This window comes from Zootoca vivipara, chromosome 11, assembly GCF_963506605.1.
Source record: "Zootoca vivipara chromosome 11, rZooViv1.1, whole genome shotgun sequence".
In the NCBI taxonomy this organism is placed as follows: domain Eukaryota; kingdom Metazoa; phylum Chordata; class Lepidosauria; order Squamata; family Lacertidae; genus Zootoca; species Zootoca vivipara.
The window spans coordinates 7,249,540-7,269,305 of NC_083286.1; the positions used below are offsets into that span (position 1 = coordinate 7,249,540).

Sequence of the window (19,766 nt, forward strand, 5' to 3'; positions counted from 1 at the left end):
GCCACATGACCTGGAAGCTATATGCCGGCTCCCTTGGCCAATAATGCGAGATGAGCGCGCAACCCCAGAGTCGGTCACGACTGGACCTAATGGTCAGGGGGTCCCTTTACCTTTACTGTTACAGTATTACCATTTTCATCCTGTGTTTAGAATATAACTAAGGAAGAACAGAGTACATATTGAATTTGAAGAGTAGATACAAGTTTTCATACCACAGACCATTCACTGAGAAAGTCAGGAGCAAATAAAGTTCTTGGCTTTCTGCATTTTTGGCAAACAAAACTTAGAACACTGAACAATACATGATAGAATTATATCAAATTTTCATTTCCTGTGTTTAGTACTTTTCATTGAGTAAAAAAAAATTACAGTCAGGGAAGTAAATAAAAATATGTACATTCTTTCTCTTAGAGGATTATGGAACGCCAACGGATAATTTTGAAGATACTACAAATAATAGTAATCAAGTTACTTCTACGGATGTTTCCGACAAAAACAATGAAGATAGCATCACTGTAAGTATATACATAGTTTCCTGGTTTGTAATCTTAGTGGACTTTCTGACAAGGGATCTGATATGTTTGTGGTGTTTTAGCTTGTAACAAGACACCACCTTGACCATACCCCAGAGCTTTTCACAGGGATTTATATAATGTGAAACAATTGCTTTCTCAAAGAGTTGGTAAATTATAGATAGAAAACAATGTGCACAGTTTGTTTCATATGTTACTATTAAGTGATATTACTTAGTTGCAGCTTCCAAGCTGCATGGAAACGACTCCCATTTACAGCATGAAATATTTTGGGTTTCCCTCCTTTGGCATGGAAAATATGGTGTAACTTCAGTTGAATGGTTCTAGTGAGCACCCACATAATTTAAGTAACTATAAAGTCAAGATAAACTGGATGTTGTCTGCATAGGATTCCATGGGAACAGATGATCTCGAGATACTTTCCTGGTTCTGGTTTCCTTAGCAAAAAGCCATAGAAGCCATATTTTGAATTCTTTTTTATCGAAGATGCAACCCTAATTTTTTTAAAGAATTAAAATGCTAAATTCTCAGCTCTTACTAGGGCACTGTGACTATCCCTAGTAAGAACAGCCTAGATGAACAACACCCATAGGCTCTGGGTGGCAAGAGTTCAAGCTGCAAACTTCAAAAGCTTTCCCAGTTTGACAATTTTGAGATCATGTTCAAATACTGCTTAATACTTCAATATTGGATTAATGCACCTTGCTTTTCTCTTAGGTCTATGTTGTAGTGGGGATTGCAGCATTAGTGTGCACTGGCTTAGTTATTTTGCTCATTATTCTCAAGTTTGGAAGGCACTCCAAGTTTGGAATGAAAGGTAAGAGGGGCTGCTTTTATTTCTTTACTTCAATGGGTTAGATTGTTGCTTTTTGTTTTTTAAACACACTATATACATTTACATGTGTAAACTTTGTACAAAATACATATGCACCCTAACTCAGAAAATGGAAGATGCATTTTAATGTCCCTCCTGGAAGATACAGTAATTTTTTCCTCTATGATTCTTGAAGTTTGCTGTCCATAATAGCAGTAAAAAGTGCCGGGCCCCTATCCTTTCTTCTACTAACAAATGTATACTGGGGCTATGCTAAATGTATGTGTTTGTATGTTCTGGTACAAAGGCATTTTAAGGCAGCACAAAATGCCCACTCCCCCAAATTCCCCTAAGTGCACCCTGGTCACTTTATGGCCATGGGTGCTTCCTTTCTCTGCTTCTCCCTCAGCACCATTTCAGAGTGAGGCCATTACTTTCTCTATCTCATTATCCATAGTCTGCATGGATGTGGCGAGTGCTGTAATACTTTGAGTGAATGTCACAGGAGGGGGAGTGTGGAACCACTGGACAAGGAAGGTGTTTCTCAGCCAGTTGTGGTGGCTCCTCCTCCTATGTCCTTCTGCAAAAGGTGCTTTGTCTTCAGTTTCCTACTACCGGTATTCCGATGATTAATACAAATTGCTACTGAAAAACCGAACAGTTCATTTTCATTGCCGCTTCTTTCACTCTTCAGTAACCATTTTAACCATTACGCCATGATCAAATAGTTTGTGTGCTCATTCAGTAGTAGTGAGAGTTCTGTTTGCAGCCCCCCCCCCAAATATTTTTCATAGAGGAAGTGATTTGGCAGCAGTGGTGAAGCAATAGAAAGGGGTCAAGATGCAGTTGTAAGTCAGTGGTTACTTTTTCTTTTCTCATATTTGTCCATCAGTCTGCCATATGTGGACATGTCTTCCATGTGCGGTAATATGCACCCGTTTCATCTTCATCTACAGGTTATAAACTTTCACAGGTTATATGGAGTCACTTAATACAACTTTCTCTCAGATGTGAACATAAATACAATCAATTTATTCTATCCATATCAATTCCCTCCATATTTCATACTGTGATTTTTAGGGGAAATATTTTTTAAAAAATACAGAAAGTATTGTAATGCCCTTATATAAAACCAGTGCTATTTTTCTAGAAAAGAGGTGCCAGAACTCACCATGAACACCTCCTTCATTTTCTTAGAATGGCAATGGTGCCCACCTGAGAAGTGCTGGAATTGAGTTCTCGCTGGAAAAAAGTCCTGTATAATACTATAGTTCAGCTGCTTTATAGAGATGCTGTCCTACACAGAGTAGATGCATTGAAGTTAATTGAATGACACGACTAATTTGGGATCATTAATTTCACTCGAGTCAATTTTGAACCTTGTTGAATACAACTATATGTACAAATCCAATTGTCCCATCACAAAAAAACTTACCACAGACCTGAAAGGGGTTTAGAAGGGGCAACCAAAAGGCTTTAGAAGTTCCTTTGGGGCATCTATCCTACAAGGAAAGACTATAAAGTGTTTGGAATATTTTAGGTGGGTTTTGTTTTGTGTTTTAAGGCAGCTGTTGGGTGACATGAACTCAGGATCATCCAATAAAGTTAATGGACGTAGAGTCTGAACATACAAAAATAATTACTTCACACAATGAATAATCCATTTATGGAATTCGCTGCCACAAGATGTGGAGATAGCCTTTGGCTCAGATGGTTTTTAAAGTGGATTAAACAAATTGGACTGTCAATTACTATCATCATCATCATCAACAACCACAACAATCTTTATTACGGTCCATAGACCCATCAATTCGTTACAAAGCGATACCCAATAAGGACATCCTGCCTTCAGGTTTCAAAAACATTTTGTTCAAACTTAGAGTTGGGATCATTGATTCTTGCAACCACTGATAGAAACTTCGCCACTGCTAATGTTCTAGCATTTGACCCGTCTTCGAATAGGAACTTGATATAATACTCCTCCGATTTTCCTGGGATCAGGGCTAGCAAGGGTGAAATCAATTCAGCCCTAGCTTGCTTGAACTTCACACAGTGCAGCATAAAATGTTTTATAGAGTCTGTGTCTTGGGAACACGAGCACAGTCTTTCCTGGTAGGGGACGCCTCTCATCCTACCCTCTAGCACTGCAGAGGGGAAAACATTTAATCTGGCTTTTGTGAATAACCTTCGGGAGTTTGGTACAGTCAGGTTTTTAATGTAAGCTGTTAGCTTAAAAACATGCCCATATTGTACTCCTACTGCCAACGGACTGCAGACTGCATGTGATCGATGTCTCAGGTCACTGTGTGTATTATCCCAAAGTCTTTGCTTTAAGGTCTTTAGGGCACCTTCATAGCCCAGGTAATAGAGTTGGGTGGGTGACAGGCCAATAGCAGTGGCTTTTCTAGCCATGGTTTTTCTGCCAATTGCTGACATATTCCGCATTGGTCAGGTGTAATCCCACCCCAAGTCCAAATACTACAATCTTAAACCAATGTTTTAGTGCAGCCCACCATGCTTTTGTTGAAATTGGGCATTCACCCGTTTCTAGCAGGAGTATGGAATTTCGGACACAATTGGGCACCTGAAGCAAAGATCGAAAGATCGTCCAGCTTAGGCAGGTCCCCATTATACCAGACATTTGCAGCGTATAGGATTTGGGGAACGGTTTTTGCATTGAATACTCTTAAGGCTGCTGGTACATGCTTGCCGCCCTTTGTGTAGAAGAATCTAAGTATGGCTAGCTTTGTGACCTCTGCCTTTTGAAGGGAAGTTTGCCAGTGGTATTTCCAAGATCTAGTATAGTGGAATGTAAGCCCTAGATAGCTGAAATATTTAATCTGTTCTAGTTCATGGCCATCCAGCATCCAATTTAGCCGGGAAAAGCTTCTTTCGAGTACTAGGATTTTTGATTTTCCAGATGGGCAGGGTAAAAATAAATTATTATTACTGGTGATGGGGAGTCAGTTTTGTGGGAGAGCTACAACCCTGCTTGTGGGCTTCTCAAAAGCATCTGGCTAGTGGCTGGAGAAGCTCAAACAATGGCCACTTACTTGGGAATCCATTCAAAGTGTGGTCAGGCCATCTTTACCATGGTATGACCAATTGGGGGACATAATAATAATAATAATAATAATAATAATAATAATAATAATAATAAGTAATAAATTTTTATTTATACATCAGAGCCTCCCCCTGTGATGGCACCTCTCAGCAGGAAGTGCCCATTTGAACAGGCCAACATGAGGCGAGCTGGAGGCATGGCTGCAGTGGTAAGCCGGGGCATCACTCAGGTCCAGCCAATTTTTATAAGTTCAGGCTGCACCCAGGCTTCCCAGCACAGATTCAGCATTGGTTCTTATCTTGGCTAATTATGCTGAGTGTTTTGATTATGCATGCAACCCCTTCATGAGGCCATCAAACAAACCAGGGTCATACGACTTGCAAATAATTTTTCAGGTTCTGTAAATTCCCTTGAAGCTGCTGACTTCTCAGTTTGTCAACATAAAATTTTATTTTCAAATATCCAAACCACAGTAAAGTTTTCTTTCCCATATACAGCTTGATTTTATCATGGCTAAGAAATCCAGTTTCATGACCAAGGTCTATACATTTTATTTTGTTCATCAGAGGTCACTACAGTCCCTCTAAGGGCAAGGAAATACCTTGAGAAATAAGATACATTAAAAATGATAAGAAATGTTTTTCAAAGAAGGTACAAGTTATATTTACCTTAACTTACAACTTCACAGGTCTCTTTGGAAGTTTAAATCATTGTAATTTATTAAAGCTGCTGTTGGGAGGGCTATTAATAACCCGTATTTTTGGGTTCTTTCTCAAATACCAGTAGCTTTGACTTATGAAAATGCTGTGTTTATGGAGTAACTTTTAGAAAGGCACCCCAAAAGATGGTTTTGGTTTTTGTTGTTGTTGTTTTGTTTACAAAGAGCCCTGTTCTGGCTCAGTCTTTGTAAGACCAAGGGAAGCTACAGAAATAGGGTTGACACAGTTATGATGAAATAAAGAGTCAGGATCTTGGTTTGGGCCCAGTTCAAAGGTGAACCGTGTGCCTTAAATGCCATTTCCCCAACTGCCTACCTTTTAAAAGGCCTTTGTTCAAGCCCGCTTCATTTAAAATATGTGGACAGTAAACAGTGGGATGCTGTTCTTGTTTATTCAGAAGCTAGTCCTATTGCGTTCAATCAGATTTACTCAATAGCAAATCTGTGTAAGCCGCAGGGAGTAAGCCGCATTGAACTCAGTGGGTCATATTTCTATATAGACATGCATTGGATTGCACTTCACATGCTTGAAAAACATTTTGAAGAGCCTGATCATGAAAAAAAAACTTTAGACGGTATACAGTTGCATTGTATACTGTTGGATTCGATTTCAATAGAATGCGGCACACACAATTTCATTGTATATTTCATAAGTCTAACCAAATTATAGACCATTTTATAAAGAGCAGAACATATACCGCTAAACATTTTTTATTAAGGCATATATAAGATTTTTTGAAGGAGCCTATCATCTTCTCAGCCTTCTCTCCCCCCCCACCCTCCGAGCTCTCTCTTCCCTCATATATCTGTATTTGTATACACATACAAAACCAGAGAGATATTATGTTATTGAGGCCATATTCTACTGAATATGATTTTTCTGCTCAGAAAGTGAGTGACTTTGATCACACAGAAAAGCTACTGTGTAAATATGAAGTAGTAACAGTATTTGTTCCTTTAACAGTTGAAGAAATTGAACTAGGTTTGAACTCTGGAAGGGGCTTGAGTTTAGCTCACTACCTCAGAATTCCATATTAGCACTATTCTGAAAATCATTACCATCACTAGTGTAAAATTAGGAAAGTGCTAATTCCTTTAAAGATTTGGAACTTACTATACTGATGTATCTTCCCTCAGGGTTGCTGCCAACACATGTTTAAAGAAAAATCAAACGTAAGCTAATGAGATCTTTCTGTCTGAAAGCACATCCTTGTTCAGAAAGATCATTGAGTGTTGTTGCCTACTCTAAATTTCAAATGCACTGAATTTGGCTGCAAACTGTTTCAAGCCCTAAGACGTATTCAAAGCTTTACCAGTTCATTGGGGGAGCTATTGATGCAATTCATTCCACCTTTAATTTGTTCCTTACCCAAGAGATGGATATACCACTACACTGGTTGATCTGTATAAAGGTCCTCACTGCAACTCATATATCTCATCTGAAAATCTGTGCATCTGTTACAGAGATGGGTTAAGGCAGAATAAGCAATAACTTCACTAGGGACTACAAATGGTAGCTGCCAAAAATATGGCCACTTTCCAGCTCTGGTTTTGCCCTTTGTTTCTTCTTCTTTTGAATTTTCCATTAGAGCAGCAGAAAAGTTCTAGTATTCTTTTACGGTGATTGACTGGGTTGCCCTAATTTCTCTGTTTGTTTGTATGCCATTTAAGTTCATTCAGAACTTCTGAGTCTTAGAATCCCTGTGCTCAGTGTGGAGTTTTGAAAAACAGATTAGTTGGTGGATGAGATTATGTGACTTCTGGTTATCAATATCATTCTATATTAAAAAGTTTAAACTGGTGATTTCAGGGCCGTCTTAAGCACCTTTGGCGCCCTGGTGCCGTGGTGCAACGGATCCCCCCGCCGCCCCGTTTCCCAGCGCGACGGGCAGGTGGGCGGGCTCAGCGCGGTCGCCGAGGGTGCTGCTGCGCGACGGGCGGGCGGACTTGCTGCGCGGCGGAGCAGCCGGTGGGCGGGCAGGCGCGTCTGCGTGGCCCCCCCCTGGCGGGCCGGTGCCGTGGCACATTGCGCCACCCAGCCTGGCCGTAGAGCCGGCCCTGGGTGATTTAAAAAGCAGTGTGTTGAACTTGAGTGTTAGTTGACCTACAGTAGGTGGACTAGCAGGTGCTTATTTCAACATGAACATCAGACCTCAAAGCAGGAAAGTGTGTTTAGTTTCATTTTTTGCTTTGCCCTGGGTGATGTGAGTATTCCCTTTTCTTCTCATCACTTTTCCATAGTATTTAGTAAATGCATAGCCATCATGGTTGACTGTGGAAATTTCATTTTCCTCTACTATGATGATTAGTTATGAGTAGGGCATTCCTAATTCCATATTCTCAACCAAATTACTTAACTTCTCTTATGCACAAAATTATACCTACTCACTTGTTCCATGGGGGGTGGGGGTGTCATCCTGGATTCTTCATATGCCACAACTTTTGGCTGGCCACCATGGTTTTCAACACCCACTCAAATAGCACTACGAAATCATATAAGAATTTCTTATATGAATACATAACCTCAAACAAATCTTTATGAAAACCAGTGTATGGCTGAGACCTGAGGTTTGCAACTATAAAGTCCTCCATAAAGGGAGGAAAAAAAACAAATAGCATTACGAATTCAGCATCTTTCTTAGTCTTATGTCATCCATAAATCCTTATTCTTATGTGTGCAGGAGTTCAAACAGTGCAAACTAGCTATACATATGTGCCAGAGCTCATGGGGGGGGGGCATATGCATACATGTTCTTGTTCAGTGGAGCGTCAGTTGACATCAGAGTGCAAGGGGAAGATTTTGCATGCAGTATCTCCAGTGCTTAGCGGTACTCATTTTCGTACTCGTATTGAAATACTGCCCCTCAATGAGGCCAAACTTAAATTCACAAAATGTTTAAGGGTATGCGTACCCCTGTGTACCCCAGAAAAAAAATCACTGAGTATCTCCATGTGGACATTAGAACTCTTGCATTAGAGCTCTTTGGGTCTTTTCTTCTGTTACTGTACCCATTGAAACCCCTTTCACATGAACCAGGGAAGTCTCTGAAAGAGCTGGGCAGATATTTGGGACACTTCATTTTGCAATGCAAACCTTAGCACTATGCTTTTGGGTTCTGTCTGATTCTGTGATGCAGTTAGAGGTGGTGCCTGATGCCCTAATGCTGTGGTATATCTTAGCTGATCTCAGGAACAGCAATCATCCTAGGAAGAATCAAACGAGAAAGCAGTGTGTGCAAGACCGTAGCATGCATGTACAGTAGCTAGGGGTCCTTCAGGACTCTGATCTAAAGACTATATCCTCTTGGGGTGATGTTGTGCCAGTGAATGCATTAGCAGCTCCCTTTATCTAGCCTATAAATTCCAAATTCCGTGTTAAGAGTCAGCTAACATATATCTCTGCAAGCAACTAGTGCTTCAAAGGAGCCTCATGAGGGAAAGGCAGCCAGGCAGCTTACCAAAAAAGGGGCCAAAAGAGCATTGAAAGAGCATCTGGTCAAATGGGAGCTGAAGCAATATCCTTTGTTTTACTTTGACTTCAATGCAGCACCTACCGTATTTTTCCATGTATAACATGTCCCCGTGTATAAGACGACTCCTATTTTTGGGGACTCCAAATTTAGGAAATGGGGGGGGAGATTGCCCAGAGTTGTTAAGCCTTTGGGGGGGGGTTGCCCAGAGTTGGTGAGCTATTTTGGGGGAGGATTGCCCAGAGTTGTTGAGCTTTTATGGGGGAGGGGGGTTGCCAACAATCGCTCACCTGCCTGACCGCCAATGCCAATCGCCCACCCACTTGCCCCACAGCAGCAGCAAATCACCAACAGGCCTTGCCACAACCACCAGTCACCCACCCAATCACCGATTACAATCTCCTGCTTGCGGCTGGCATCAATCGCATGTCCCCTCTCTGCACTATCCATGTATAAGATGACCCACAATTTTAAACAATAATTTATAATAAAAAAGCCCCATCTTATACACAGATAAATACAGTATATTGTAGCAAGGATAAATTGTTAAATTGTAGCCTGACACATTTCGATGGCAGTTCGTTAAATTGAATACAATCAGTTTCTAGATGGAATTACTGTACTACTTTTTTTTGTATTCTCCCCTTTCCAGCCAAGCACCATTATAGTGCCTGTTCCTTTAATTTTGAACACCTTGATGGATGGATGACTGAATCTTATTTGCGTCAGCCATCGGCCATAGCAATAAAACAACAATACAATATACAAAGAATAGAAATAAAAAGTAAATTATAGGCTTATTTTGCAGATGGTAGGCTCCAGCAGGACCTGGCATTTTGTTCTTAAGCCTATAAGCCTACCATGTGTATGTTTTTACCAATAAATAGGGTGGTGAGTATGCAGAGATGAATTGCATTTCCCAGCAGTTTTTACAAGCTCTCCTCCCACATACACCCTATTAATCATAATTATGAATATTTTACTACTAATAAAGACATTTGAAACTATATCAACTGGTTTATAATGCAAGATTAATAGAGTCTCCCAAATATTTTGGCAAAGCCTCCCTTATCACATGCCTGTCACTGTTAGGGCTGGGCAATACCTGGTTTTCAACATTGTGATATATCACCAGCTAAATATCACCATATATTGATATATTACAATGTCTGCAATAAGGAGGAAGAAAGAAATAAGGTGTGGAGGGAGAAGCAGCCGAGATACATGGCCCAGCCCTACAGCTGACCCCCATGTCACTCTGACTCATGACGAAGGGGTGGGTGGGGGCTTCTTAAACTTCTCAGCTGAGTCGCAGAAGCCTCCTTGCCCCCCCAGCTGAGCATGCCCTCATGCGGGTAGGTTTCCTTAATTTACATTCCCTCTGCCATAGAAAAAGCATAGCTGCCGTTTTTGTATTTCATTCAAACTAAAAATGGTGGGTTTTTTTTTTTAACCTTTCTTGCTCTTTTCTGCTGTATAGATTGAAATCATAGGTATTCATTTCCAGCTACCTAGCCTGATAGAGTTAGAAACGCTATTCACCTAATTGCTGCAAGGACCTGACACATTAACAGTGGAAGTGGTGATATCGCTGTGTAAGCTAATAGAATCGTGTTACTGTAGGAAGGCATGAATTTGACACCATGTACTAATTTTCATTGCTGTCAATAGCAGTACATTGTCCTTGGGGCCAGAGTTAAATGAAATGTCCCTGTTTCTCTCAAATACTTTTTTTAATGGATAGTTTCTGGTTGCTGGAAGTTTATTGTTGCATTAACTAATCAGCAAGAATATTTATTTCAAAGATTTTCCCCAATCCGTTTCTGTGACAAACACTGTCTTAAGTTCCAAAGCAAACCTATAACATTGTAAAAAGTGTTATTATATTTTACAACAAGGATGGAGAATTTGTGGTCTGCCAGATGTTGCTGGGCTACAACTTCCATCATCTGACTATGTTAGTTGGAGTTAATGGGAGTTGGGAGTCCAAGAAGCATCTTGTGGGCCACCCCTGCTCCAAATGAAGGCCCCAGCCACTAGTTGTTGTTGTTGTTGTTGTTGTTTATTCATATGCCACCCATCTGACTGGGTTGCCCCAGCTACTCTGAGTGGCTCTCAACAAAGAAATAGTAAAAACATGATACAGCACTAGGTGTTGCCATCATCACAATGGACCACTTTGCTCTAGAGGCAGCTATAGATTGCCTCTTAGACAAGAACATCCAGGAGGAGTTCTATCCTATCCAGAAGCTTAGCCTCAAGCTCCTATAGCTAGCTCTTGTAATATTAGCACTTCTGCCAGTAACATAAAATATCAGGCAACTTAGGCAACTTGCTATGCTCGAATGACTCAAATACTCTGGCTTAACTGGGCTGCAGAGTATTCACTGCAGAGTATCTTTGATGAATGTTACTGGTGGGAGAAGCCCCTTTCCTACCCAAGTAGCCTTATTTCACCATTGTTGGTTTGTGCAGATGTAAAAATGATATCCAATACAGACCACTTGCACTAAACAGTTCCATTTAGAAACCAGTTTCCCAAAGCTGAACACAAAGGTTAGGAATAGTATGCATATTTAGGAATAAATGGGGGGGGGGAGAGAATTTCATTTCATTCCACAAAGAGGTGAAGTTCAAAGTAGAGAATTGGAATTCATTAATGATTCAGAATGGTTGGTGTCCAATTCTATCCCTCTAGTCACAAGGCAAATCATGGTCGATATTTCTCTGTCAAGGTCACCACTATTGTCCCCCCCTCCCCAATTCATATGCACACTGTCACCTTTCCTTTCCTTCCCCCCCGCTGCATCCTGTCAGACATTTAGGAAGCCTTATCTATCCATTCTTCCTTCATGAGGAGAAAGGCAGCGTTGGAAAGGCCTGTCATTTGAGGTCAGGAAAACAGCCCTGAACTGGATGAGAAGTGACCTCTTCTCATCCTCTCTTATTTTGCAGATGGTAGGCTCCAGAAGGACCTGGCATTTTGTTCTTAAGCCTATAAAAAAGAAAACAAGAGAGAGTAGAATAATAATAATATACCATAATAATAATAATTTATTATTTTTACCCCGCCCATCTGGCTGGGTTTCCCCAGCAACTCTGGGTGGCTCCCAATTGAATACTAAAAACACGATAAATACACCAGACATTAAAAACCTCCCTAAACAGGGACAATCCTCACCTGCTTTCTCTCCTGCCAGACTTCCATGGAGGGAAAGAGATTTCTCCTTCATCCTTGGTTTAGCCTTGACCAGACGAAATTGCATATGAAAGAAATAATGTCACTTTAGACCAACCTTTACCTGTAACAGGCCATGCTGGTGAAAGCACATATATTATTATTATTATTATTATCATTATCATTATCATTATCATTATCATTATCATTATCATTATCATTATCATTACCACCAGCAGCACCTTGCATCTTTCCCCCATCAAGGCTCTGTAACTGCCAGAAAAAGTCACAGCCAGTATGGCCTTCTGGTGGGTGTGGGTCCTTTCCCAGGTCCTTCGCTGTTCTTAAGAAAAAGCAGGGAAGCATGAGATTTTTTTAATGAATCAATCAGTTCCTGATCAAGTGCAGGTTTCATACAGAGACTCTTGATCCTTTCCTTCCTGGATGGAGGGACCACCTAGCCACAGTCATTCTTAGCAAAGCCTGTCCTCACATCCCCATCCAGAACGGACACTGAAGATTCTGTTGATTCAGGTATAAGGATCAGTAGCAGCAATTCTGTGCTATGCCCTTCAGCCACTCTTGAACTTTGAGGCTCTTCACCAAGATCTTGGAAGGTCCAGCAGCATTTCTGATGGAGAAGGGGATCCGCAAATATCCACTCCTCAACAACCTGCTTGCTTGTTTCTTTCTTGCTTCCGAAATAAGTGTAGTGCCTCTCTGGTGATGAATACTCTCCCTAGGGAGGCTTGCCTGGCACCTGTGTTACATATATTTAGGCATCAGGCAAAAACATTCCTCTTTTCCCAGGCCTTTGGCTAATTTAACAATCTATGCCCTTTTAAACTTGGGGGGGGGTATTGTTTTTTGTTTGTTATCATGGTATGTAGGTAACAAACAAAAGAAGGAAAAGAGCATAATTTCCACGAATTAATGGTGATCCGCTTGGCACTAGTATACTTTGCACACCTCATCAGAGGCCACTGTGTCCTAGTCAGGACAGTCAACATGGCTGCAAATGTGCAGTGGTGGCCCAAATGCATGTGTTTTTTTGGAGCTTGTGAGCCAAATTCATGTACCTCAAATCTCTTCCTTCACATTTTTCTGCTTTAACACAATCTGGGCTGTACTGACCAACAACCTAGAGAATAAGTGGGTTACCTCTAAGCTCATAGTTATTCCACAGAAGTGATCTACATCCTCTTTGCATCTATGTCCTTTTGACTAAAAAAGTATGTGGCACCACCTGGATGTGTTTGTAGCTTGATGCCAGTGGTATGGTAAAAAGAACTCAATCTAGGCTTAGGTACTTTTTTCAGGGGGTACTCAAGGGTACACAGTTACCTGCACCTCTTTTTGTTGTTGTTAAAAAGTGTGGCACTTACTGTAACAACTTCATGGTGAGTACCGACACCTATTTTTTTAGGGGGGAAAGCACTGGTTGTGGCAGATTTGGTTTCCTCCAAAATAGCCTTTAGTCAGAAGCAGATATCAGGCCTTGCTAGTACCCTGGAAAACTTCTTGTCACCTTCCATAGTTTGTCAACTGCATACGTCATGGTATAATTCTAAATTCGGCAAGTTGAATCCTCCTCCCCCCCTTTTATCTGTACATAATTTATATTTGATTCTAGGTTTTTTCCCGTTCCAAACGAATTTTGCCAAAATTTTATTCCAAAATTTACCCATATTAGGCAATGTGTAGTGTTTTAAAGAGTGGGGGGATGAACTATGTCTTTACCTGCTAGGAAATGTAATCTTTAGGCCCATTAAATATTTTATTCTTAAGATTGACCTGGCCTTTCCTGCAGGGTGGAAGATCTTGTTCTTCTTTTCTTCTGCCAACAGTCTGCCACTCCTTGGGGGAAATTCTTGATGTATACAGAGCTCTCATGTGTTATGTAAACAGGATGAAGTTCATTTGACAACACAGACCCTATTCTTACTTTGGAAGAAGTTATCTTTGGCAGGACAGTGTCTATGACCTTCCTGGTGCACTGGCTTCTGGAAAGTATAGATTTGCCCTCTACATCTTGCAATTTGCAGCTGTTTGAAGGCATGCTTGCTTATTCCATAGGGAGTGCCTTGCAACCTTTGCTTCTTGGGGCCACTTTTGAGATTTTCACCGGATATTATCCTTTGCCATAATATGCAGCAGTATCAAGTCCACCAGGGAGATACTACTTTTTTAATGTCCTAGCACTAGCTGCATCCTTCCCTTAAGGGAAAAGAGAGAAAACTAGGATTTGTCTGCGAATTAGTCTGATTCTCAAGTGAACATTGTGATGTTATGATCTGATGGAACATAGAAAGTTGTTTTATACCAAGTCAGACCACTGGTCCACTTAGCTTGGAGTCATCTACAATGTTACAAAGATAAAGAGAGACGAACTAGAACAGTGGTTCCCAACAGGTGGTCCGGGGACCCCCAGGGGTCCGCAAGCTATGCCAGAGGGGTCTGCAAGATGCTATTAGAATAAACAATATATTAAATATATTTCATATGATAACAGATTTTTTGTTTTGGCCGCTTCCTGCATGAGCAGAGTCTAGCGCAAAACTAGAATTAGATAGAGGCAGTAGTTGCTGTATGCCGTTAGGTGGAGCTTTACAAACACTACTGTTTTGCAAAGAGGCAGTGCGCACATTCTACTAATGCTCACCTCCCCAAGATGCTTTGCGCGCGTCGGCTTCATTTGTGCGCTACTGCGCAGGTACCCTGTCTTCTCTATTCCCCTCCCTCCTCCCTGGCGTGCGCTGCCTCTTTGCAAAACAGTAGTGTTTGTAAACAAAGCAAGCATTTTCTTCCATGTGTTTCATGAAAAACAAATATAGGAATCGGCTCGACATGCGGTCGGATTTCAGAGTGAATGTTTCAAGTTTGGAACCTACCGGTAATATTTCAGAAATAATGGACTCAAAGGACAGATTTAACTTATCTCATTAAGAACTGAAAATTAAAACTAACTGTATACTGATGGAGTACTCTGTTGTAACTGTAAAAAACGTATAAATATAAAATATAAAAAGACTCTTAATTTGGCTCTCACTTTTTAATTTTAGGATTAGGAATTAATGGGGGTCCTTGTCACAACAGCGGCTCGATGAGGGGTCCTAGAAAGAGGGGAACTAGAAAGAGAGAGACTAGAGGTTTAGAAAACAAGAGTGCTAAAGTTAGGAACGCAAGGTAGTTGGAGGCATAGCTGCCAAGTTTTCCCTTTTCTCGCGAGGAAGCCTATTCAGCATAAGGGAAAATCCCTTAAAAAAAGGGATAACTTGGCAGCTATGGTTGGAGGAAGCTGTGGGCTGCAAATGTACTACTGTAGTTGAAAAATCTGAAAATGATGAACCTTTAACCAGTTAAACACGGACTTGCTAATCTAAACCCTGACTCGCATTCCCTTGACCTAATAGTGGGGCATTGCTTTAGTGCAGGGGTCCCCAAACTAAGGCCCGGGGGCCGGATGTGGCCCAATCGCCTTCTAAATCCAGCCCGCAGACGGTCTGGGAATCAGCATGTTTTTACATGAGTAGAATGTGTCCTTTTAAAATGCATCTCTGGGTTATTTGTGGGGCATAGGAATTCGTTCATTTCCCCCCAAAAATATAGTTCAGCCCCCCACAAGGTCTGAGGGACAGTGGACCGGCCCCCTTTTGAAAATTTTTGCTGACCCCTGCTTTAGTGGGAGAATGGGATATTTCCACCTCTGATATCAGTTGCTATACCTGATTAGTACATTTGCATCTTTCTGGTCCACCTCTTTTTAACTTACTGGCTCCTGTTAGAATGATTGTCACAAAATGAATGCATGTAACTGAATTTTGATTAGCACTTATTTTAGGGCGAGTAATTGGGAATGGAACCATGGAGAGAAGGGAATCCTTATCCCTTCTTCCACCTTTCACTTTGTCTTTGTAGATTTCCATAGATTGTCTCTCTCCATGAGATTGTAAATTGAAGGAGGATAAAGCTATCTTCTCCTTTAACTGTCAGAGACAGTAAGCCGAATGCCAGTTGCTCAGATCCTGCTTTCAGGCTTCACATAGGTTGCCCACTGTGAAAACACACACACACACACACACACACACACACACACACACACCTGTTGATAATTTCACTTTTAGCTGCTGGGATTTCATAGGGGGCAGGATGGCCTTGAGCTAAGAGGTTGCATAGGAAGGGGAAAGACCGCTCCACACATCAAATGGGGGGTGACCTTTGCGTGGTCGCACACAGCCCCCTGATCCCGTAAGGCGATCGGGGCTGGCACTGCCTTCCTAGGTAGGATGCCAGGGGTCTCCGCCTACCACAGCCTAGCATCCAATCCTGCCTGGGGAGGTGTTGCCAGGGGATGGCCAGGTAAGGGGAGGGACTTTCCAGCTCACACAATAGAATTTGAATCTTACCTCCAAGCACCAGTTGGCTCCAGAGCTTTTGCAGAGGACATCACTGGACTTTCTCTGCGGTTACGGTAGGCCTGGAGCCTTTAACCCCCACCCCACATGGGTCTCCTGGGTTGTGGGGGATGCAACACTCTTAGATCCTCATTAAAAGAGGACACTCCCCCCCCCCGCTTTCCCCATTTAACTTAAAATTTAACTTTCCTCATTTGACTTTTTTTAAAAAAAATGCTGGGCACTAGATAGGGTGAATTTTTCATGACAGGCTTCCAAATCTGAGAAGAATATGGGAGGCATTTGAAGATGTATCAGATAATTTAGACAAGATAAAAACATAAGCAATGGAAAGGGAAAGGAACCTATCTATGGTGATTAAATATGTTACATAATACTGACATTAGAAATATTTTAGAATTGACTGCTAGCATTTGGCTTTTTCATATATCATGGGCACAAGTAATCAATAACTGTTAAATATAGCAGATCCAAATTTGTAGTGGCTCATAAGACTACATCAGTCAGGGACCGTATGCTGTTCAATTTTATTAATCCCTGTGACATTATACTTACAGTTCAAGCAGGTTTCGTGCATGTAATACTGATTTAATGTTGTTCATAAAAAACCACTAATAGAAAAATCAATTTCTATTGCCTTCTCTCCCTGTGTTTCTTGGGATACACTAAATGAATGGCCAAGGGAACACACTGTATTTCTGAATAGCCATAGGAAAGCATTAAATCAAAGGTGGTTGCTTGTTCATCCAGAGGTTTTTCAGGACTGCCCTGCTGTACCCAACATCTACCCTCATATGCATAAAAATTGAGTTGTCAAATGGCCATAAGAATGCATTAGGACAGCTTAGCTCTGTTGAATCAGCTACAGGCATTGCTGCCTTCTATGTCAATGAACTGTGTTACCAAATGGCCATAGGAATATGTTGAGATGGGGAACTGAACTATGACCTGTATGAATCACCAGGAGCCCAACTATCTGTCAGAAATACATTTAGGCTATCCCACCCTGCACCCTGCAAAGGAATATACAGTACTTCTAGGATTTTGCCTAACAATATTCAAGTGTCTTCTTAGCCAATCAGAAAGTGCATAGGTTGTAGCTTTCCAGAACCTAGAGTCTAAGAGTATGTGTGCGACTGCACAGCTGAAGAATTAATTTAACCTTAATTAGCAAGGAAGTGGGATAGCCTTGAAAACCTGGGATAGTAAGATAACACAGGTGCATCTGCTATTAGTGAGAGAGAAAACTACATTCTCAAGAGCTGATTTAACCAGAAAGCTAAGCAAAAGGAGCCATCTTTTAAGAAAAGGCCTAAACATAAAAACCACTTTCTTGATAGGCACCTCTCTACTCCCCGCCAGTCATACTTCCACTACAGTAGCATACAAAAAAGGGCCTCTCTGGTAGATCTTCGGCAGCAAACAGGCTAGTAAGGGAGAAGGTGGTAATTTAGTAATTAGTCTCACAATAAAGCCTACATCTCATAAACAACCATGGGAATGCCCTGGCATAAATTGTCAGCCTGAGACATTTCCATACCTGCCAAGTTTTCCCTTTTCTCGCGAGGAAGCCTATTCAGCATAAGGGGAAATCCCTTTAAAAAAGGGATAACTTGGCAGCTATGGACATTTCTTGTAGGCTTTAATGCCGGCCATGTCAATCAGCCCAATTTTGAATGGCCATTCCATCCAGCCACTTGGATTCTCCTCAATTGCTTCCTCTGACCCAAACCTGTCACAGCCATCCTCATTTGCATAAAAATCAACAGAGTTTCCAGATGGCCACAGAAATGCATTGCAATGGGCTGGGATTCTACCCCTTGCCTTTTCAGCCTCCAAATAATGCTATACAAAAGGCTTGACAACCTGAATGGCTATTAAAATGCAGAGGGTTGAATGGAGAAGGTAATGCTTTATCAGTGCTATATAAATGCATTGCTCGTGGTTAGGGGTAGGTGAATCTATCAATTTCAGTTTCTCATTTTTCCAGTTTTAAATTCAGTTCTCCACATTTCTACAGCAGTTTGCAATTTTTGTTTTAAAAATACTCATAAAAATTCATCAGCACGCTTGTGTGAATTTCTCCTAACATACACATATTTGCATGCAATTTTGTCTAATATACACACATTTGAAAAACAAATTCCGATAATAGAATGCATTTTGAATGTTATTTTCTTCATTATTTACATTTTTCTGGACACTTTACCTCAGTTTATTCATTTTTGTACACATTACTTGGTGGAGAACTGCACTGTGAAATTCAGAGAAGTGTGGTTTTGAATGAATTTTGTATTTCGGTTTACATGTCATTTCAGAAAGTTTAAATTAGGTCAATTCACCTTCAGATGAGAACTGAATTGATTTTCTCCCCATCTCCCCCCACAGTGTGCATTAACTAACCACTAGTTTGCATCGGGAGTTAACAGTTGCTGCTGGAGCTCCCATTGCAAAATATTATGTGGCCAGCCTGTCTCTAGTTTCATTCTTCATTCATTTATGTAGGATGTACTACTTCATCTCTGTGATATTGACCTGATTAATACAGAGTTTACATGCACAGAAACACGTTCTGTTGCACTAAATTGAAATTAAGATTTGGCCAATAAGAAGCTGCCATATCCCAAGTCAGACCATCTACCTCAGTAATGTTTACACTCAACTGACATCATCGCATCTGGGTTACAAGTTTTCCCAGCCTACTTGGAGATGCCGGGAACTGAATCTGGGACTTTCTGCATGTGAAGCATGTGCTCAGTCACTGAGCTGTGTTTCTTCCCCAACTGTGGCAGACATCTAGGAGCTATCAGCTCACATGTTACATTGACCCTAATAATGCAGATATACAGACTGTGCCCATATATACAAAAACATGCCCTGACTTGCTGCCTGAATGCCATGAAAGATGCCATGTCATTTAAGGTTAAGAGAAATGGAATCACTGGACTCAAAGCTGTTGTATAAAGTAGGGCAGGTTTCAATCTGTTCTGAGCAAAGTCTTGGTTTCCCCTGATCTGATTCCAAGTTTAGTCACAATTATTCATCCCACCCAGTCTCCTCAGCTGTTTATAGATAAGAATACGTGCTCACAGAGTACTTTTCCTGTCCATGCATACCCACCCAATCAGTTCCTACTCCTCCCTCCATAACAAAAGAAAAAACTGCACAGTCTTTTACTACTTCTGCACAAACTAGTTTAACTTCAGCACACTGCCTTTAATTTCAGAAGGAATTTGTACTGGTTTCCTCTACTATCTTCCTCTCTATGAGTAGCTGGAAGTTATCCCATTTACCCAACTGCACACACACACACACCCCTACTTGCAGAAAGCAGTTAAGTCAAGAGGGATGTTCCAGCCATGAATTTTTGCCCTGACTTACTGACCTACTTCTGAGTCCTCTGAAGTAAAAGCTGACAAATGCTGGATCTAGATAGAAATTCAAAAACATTCATTTAGAATGAAACACACAAACTCACTTCCCATCTAAACAGGACTGAAAAAGGACTGAAATTGATGTGTGCAAACATAGGCCTGGATCCAAAGAACTGCATGATCAGTTCTGTGTGCCAGAG

General features: G+C 41.1%; 1 protein-coding gene across 6 annotated transcripts in view; it reads left to right on the top strand.

The window, feature by feature from the left end:
* NTRK2 (neurotrophic receptor tyrosine kinase 2) overlaps positions 1-19,766 on the top strand; it is a 181,867-nt gene that overhangs the window by 64,159 nt on the left and 97,942 nt on the right. For all 6 annotated transcript variants that reach the window (XM_060280086.1, XM_060280088.1, XM_060280091.1 and 3 more), the window contains 2 exons: positions 412-515; positions 1,251-1,350. In XM_060280086.1, coding sequence (XP_060136069.1) covers positions 412-515; positions 1,251-1,350 — 204 coding nt within the window. The remainder of the gene's footprint in view (positions 1-411; positions 516-1,250; positions 1,351-19,766) is intronic.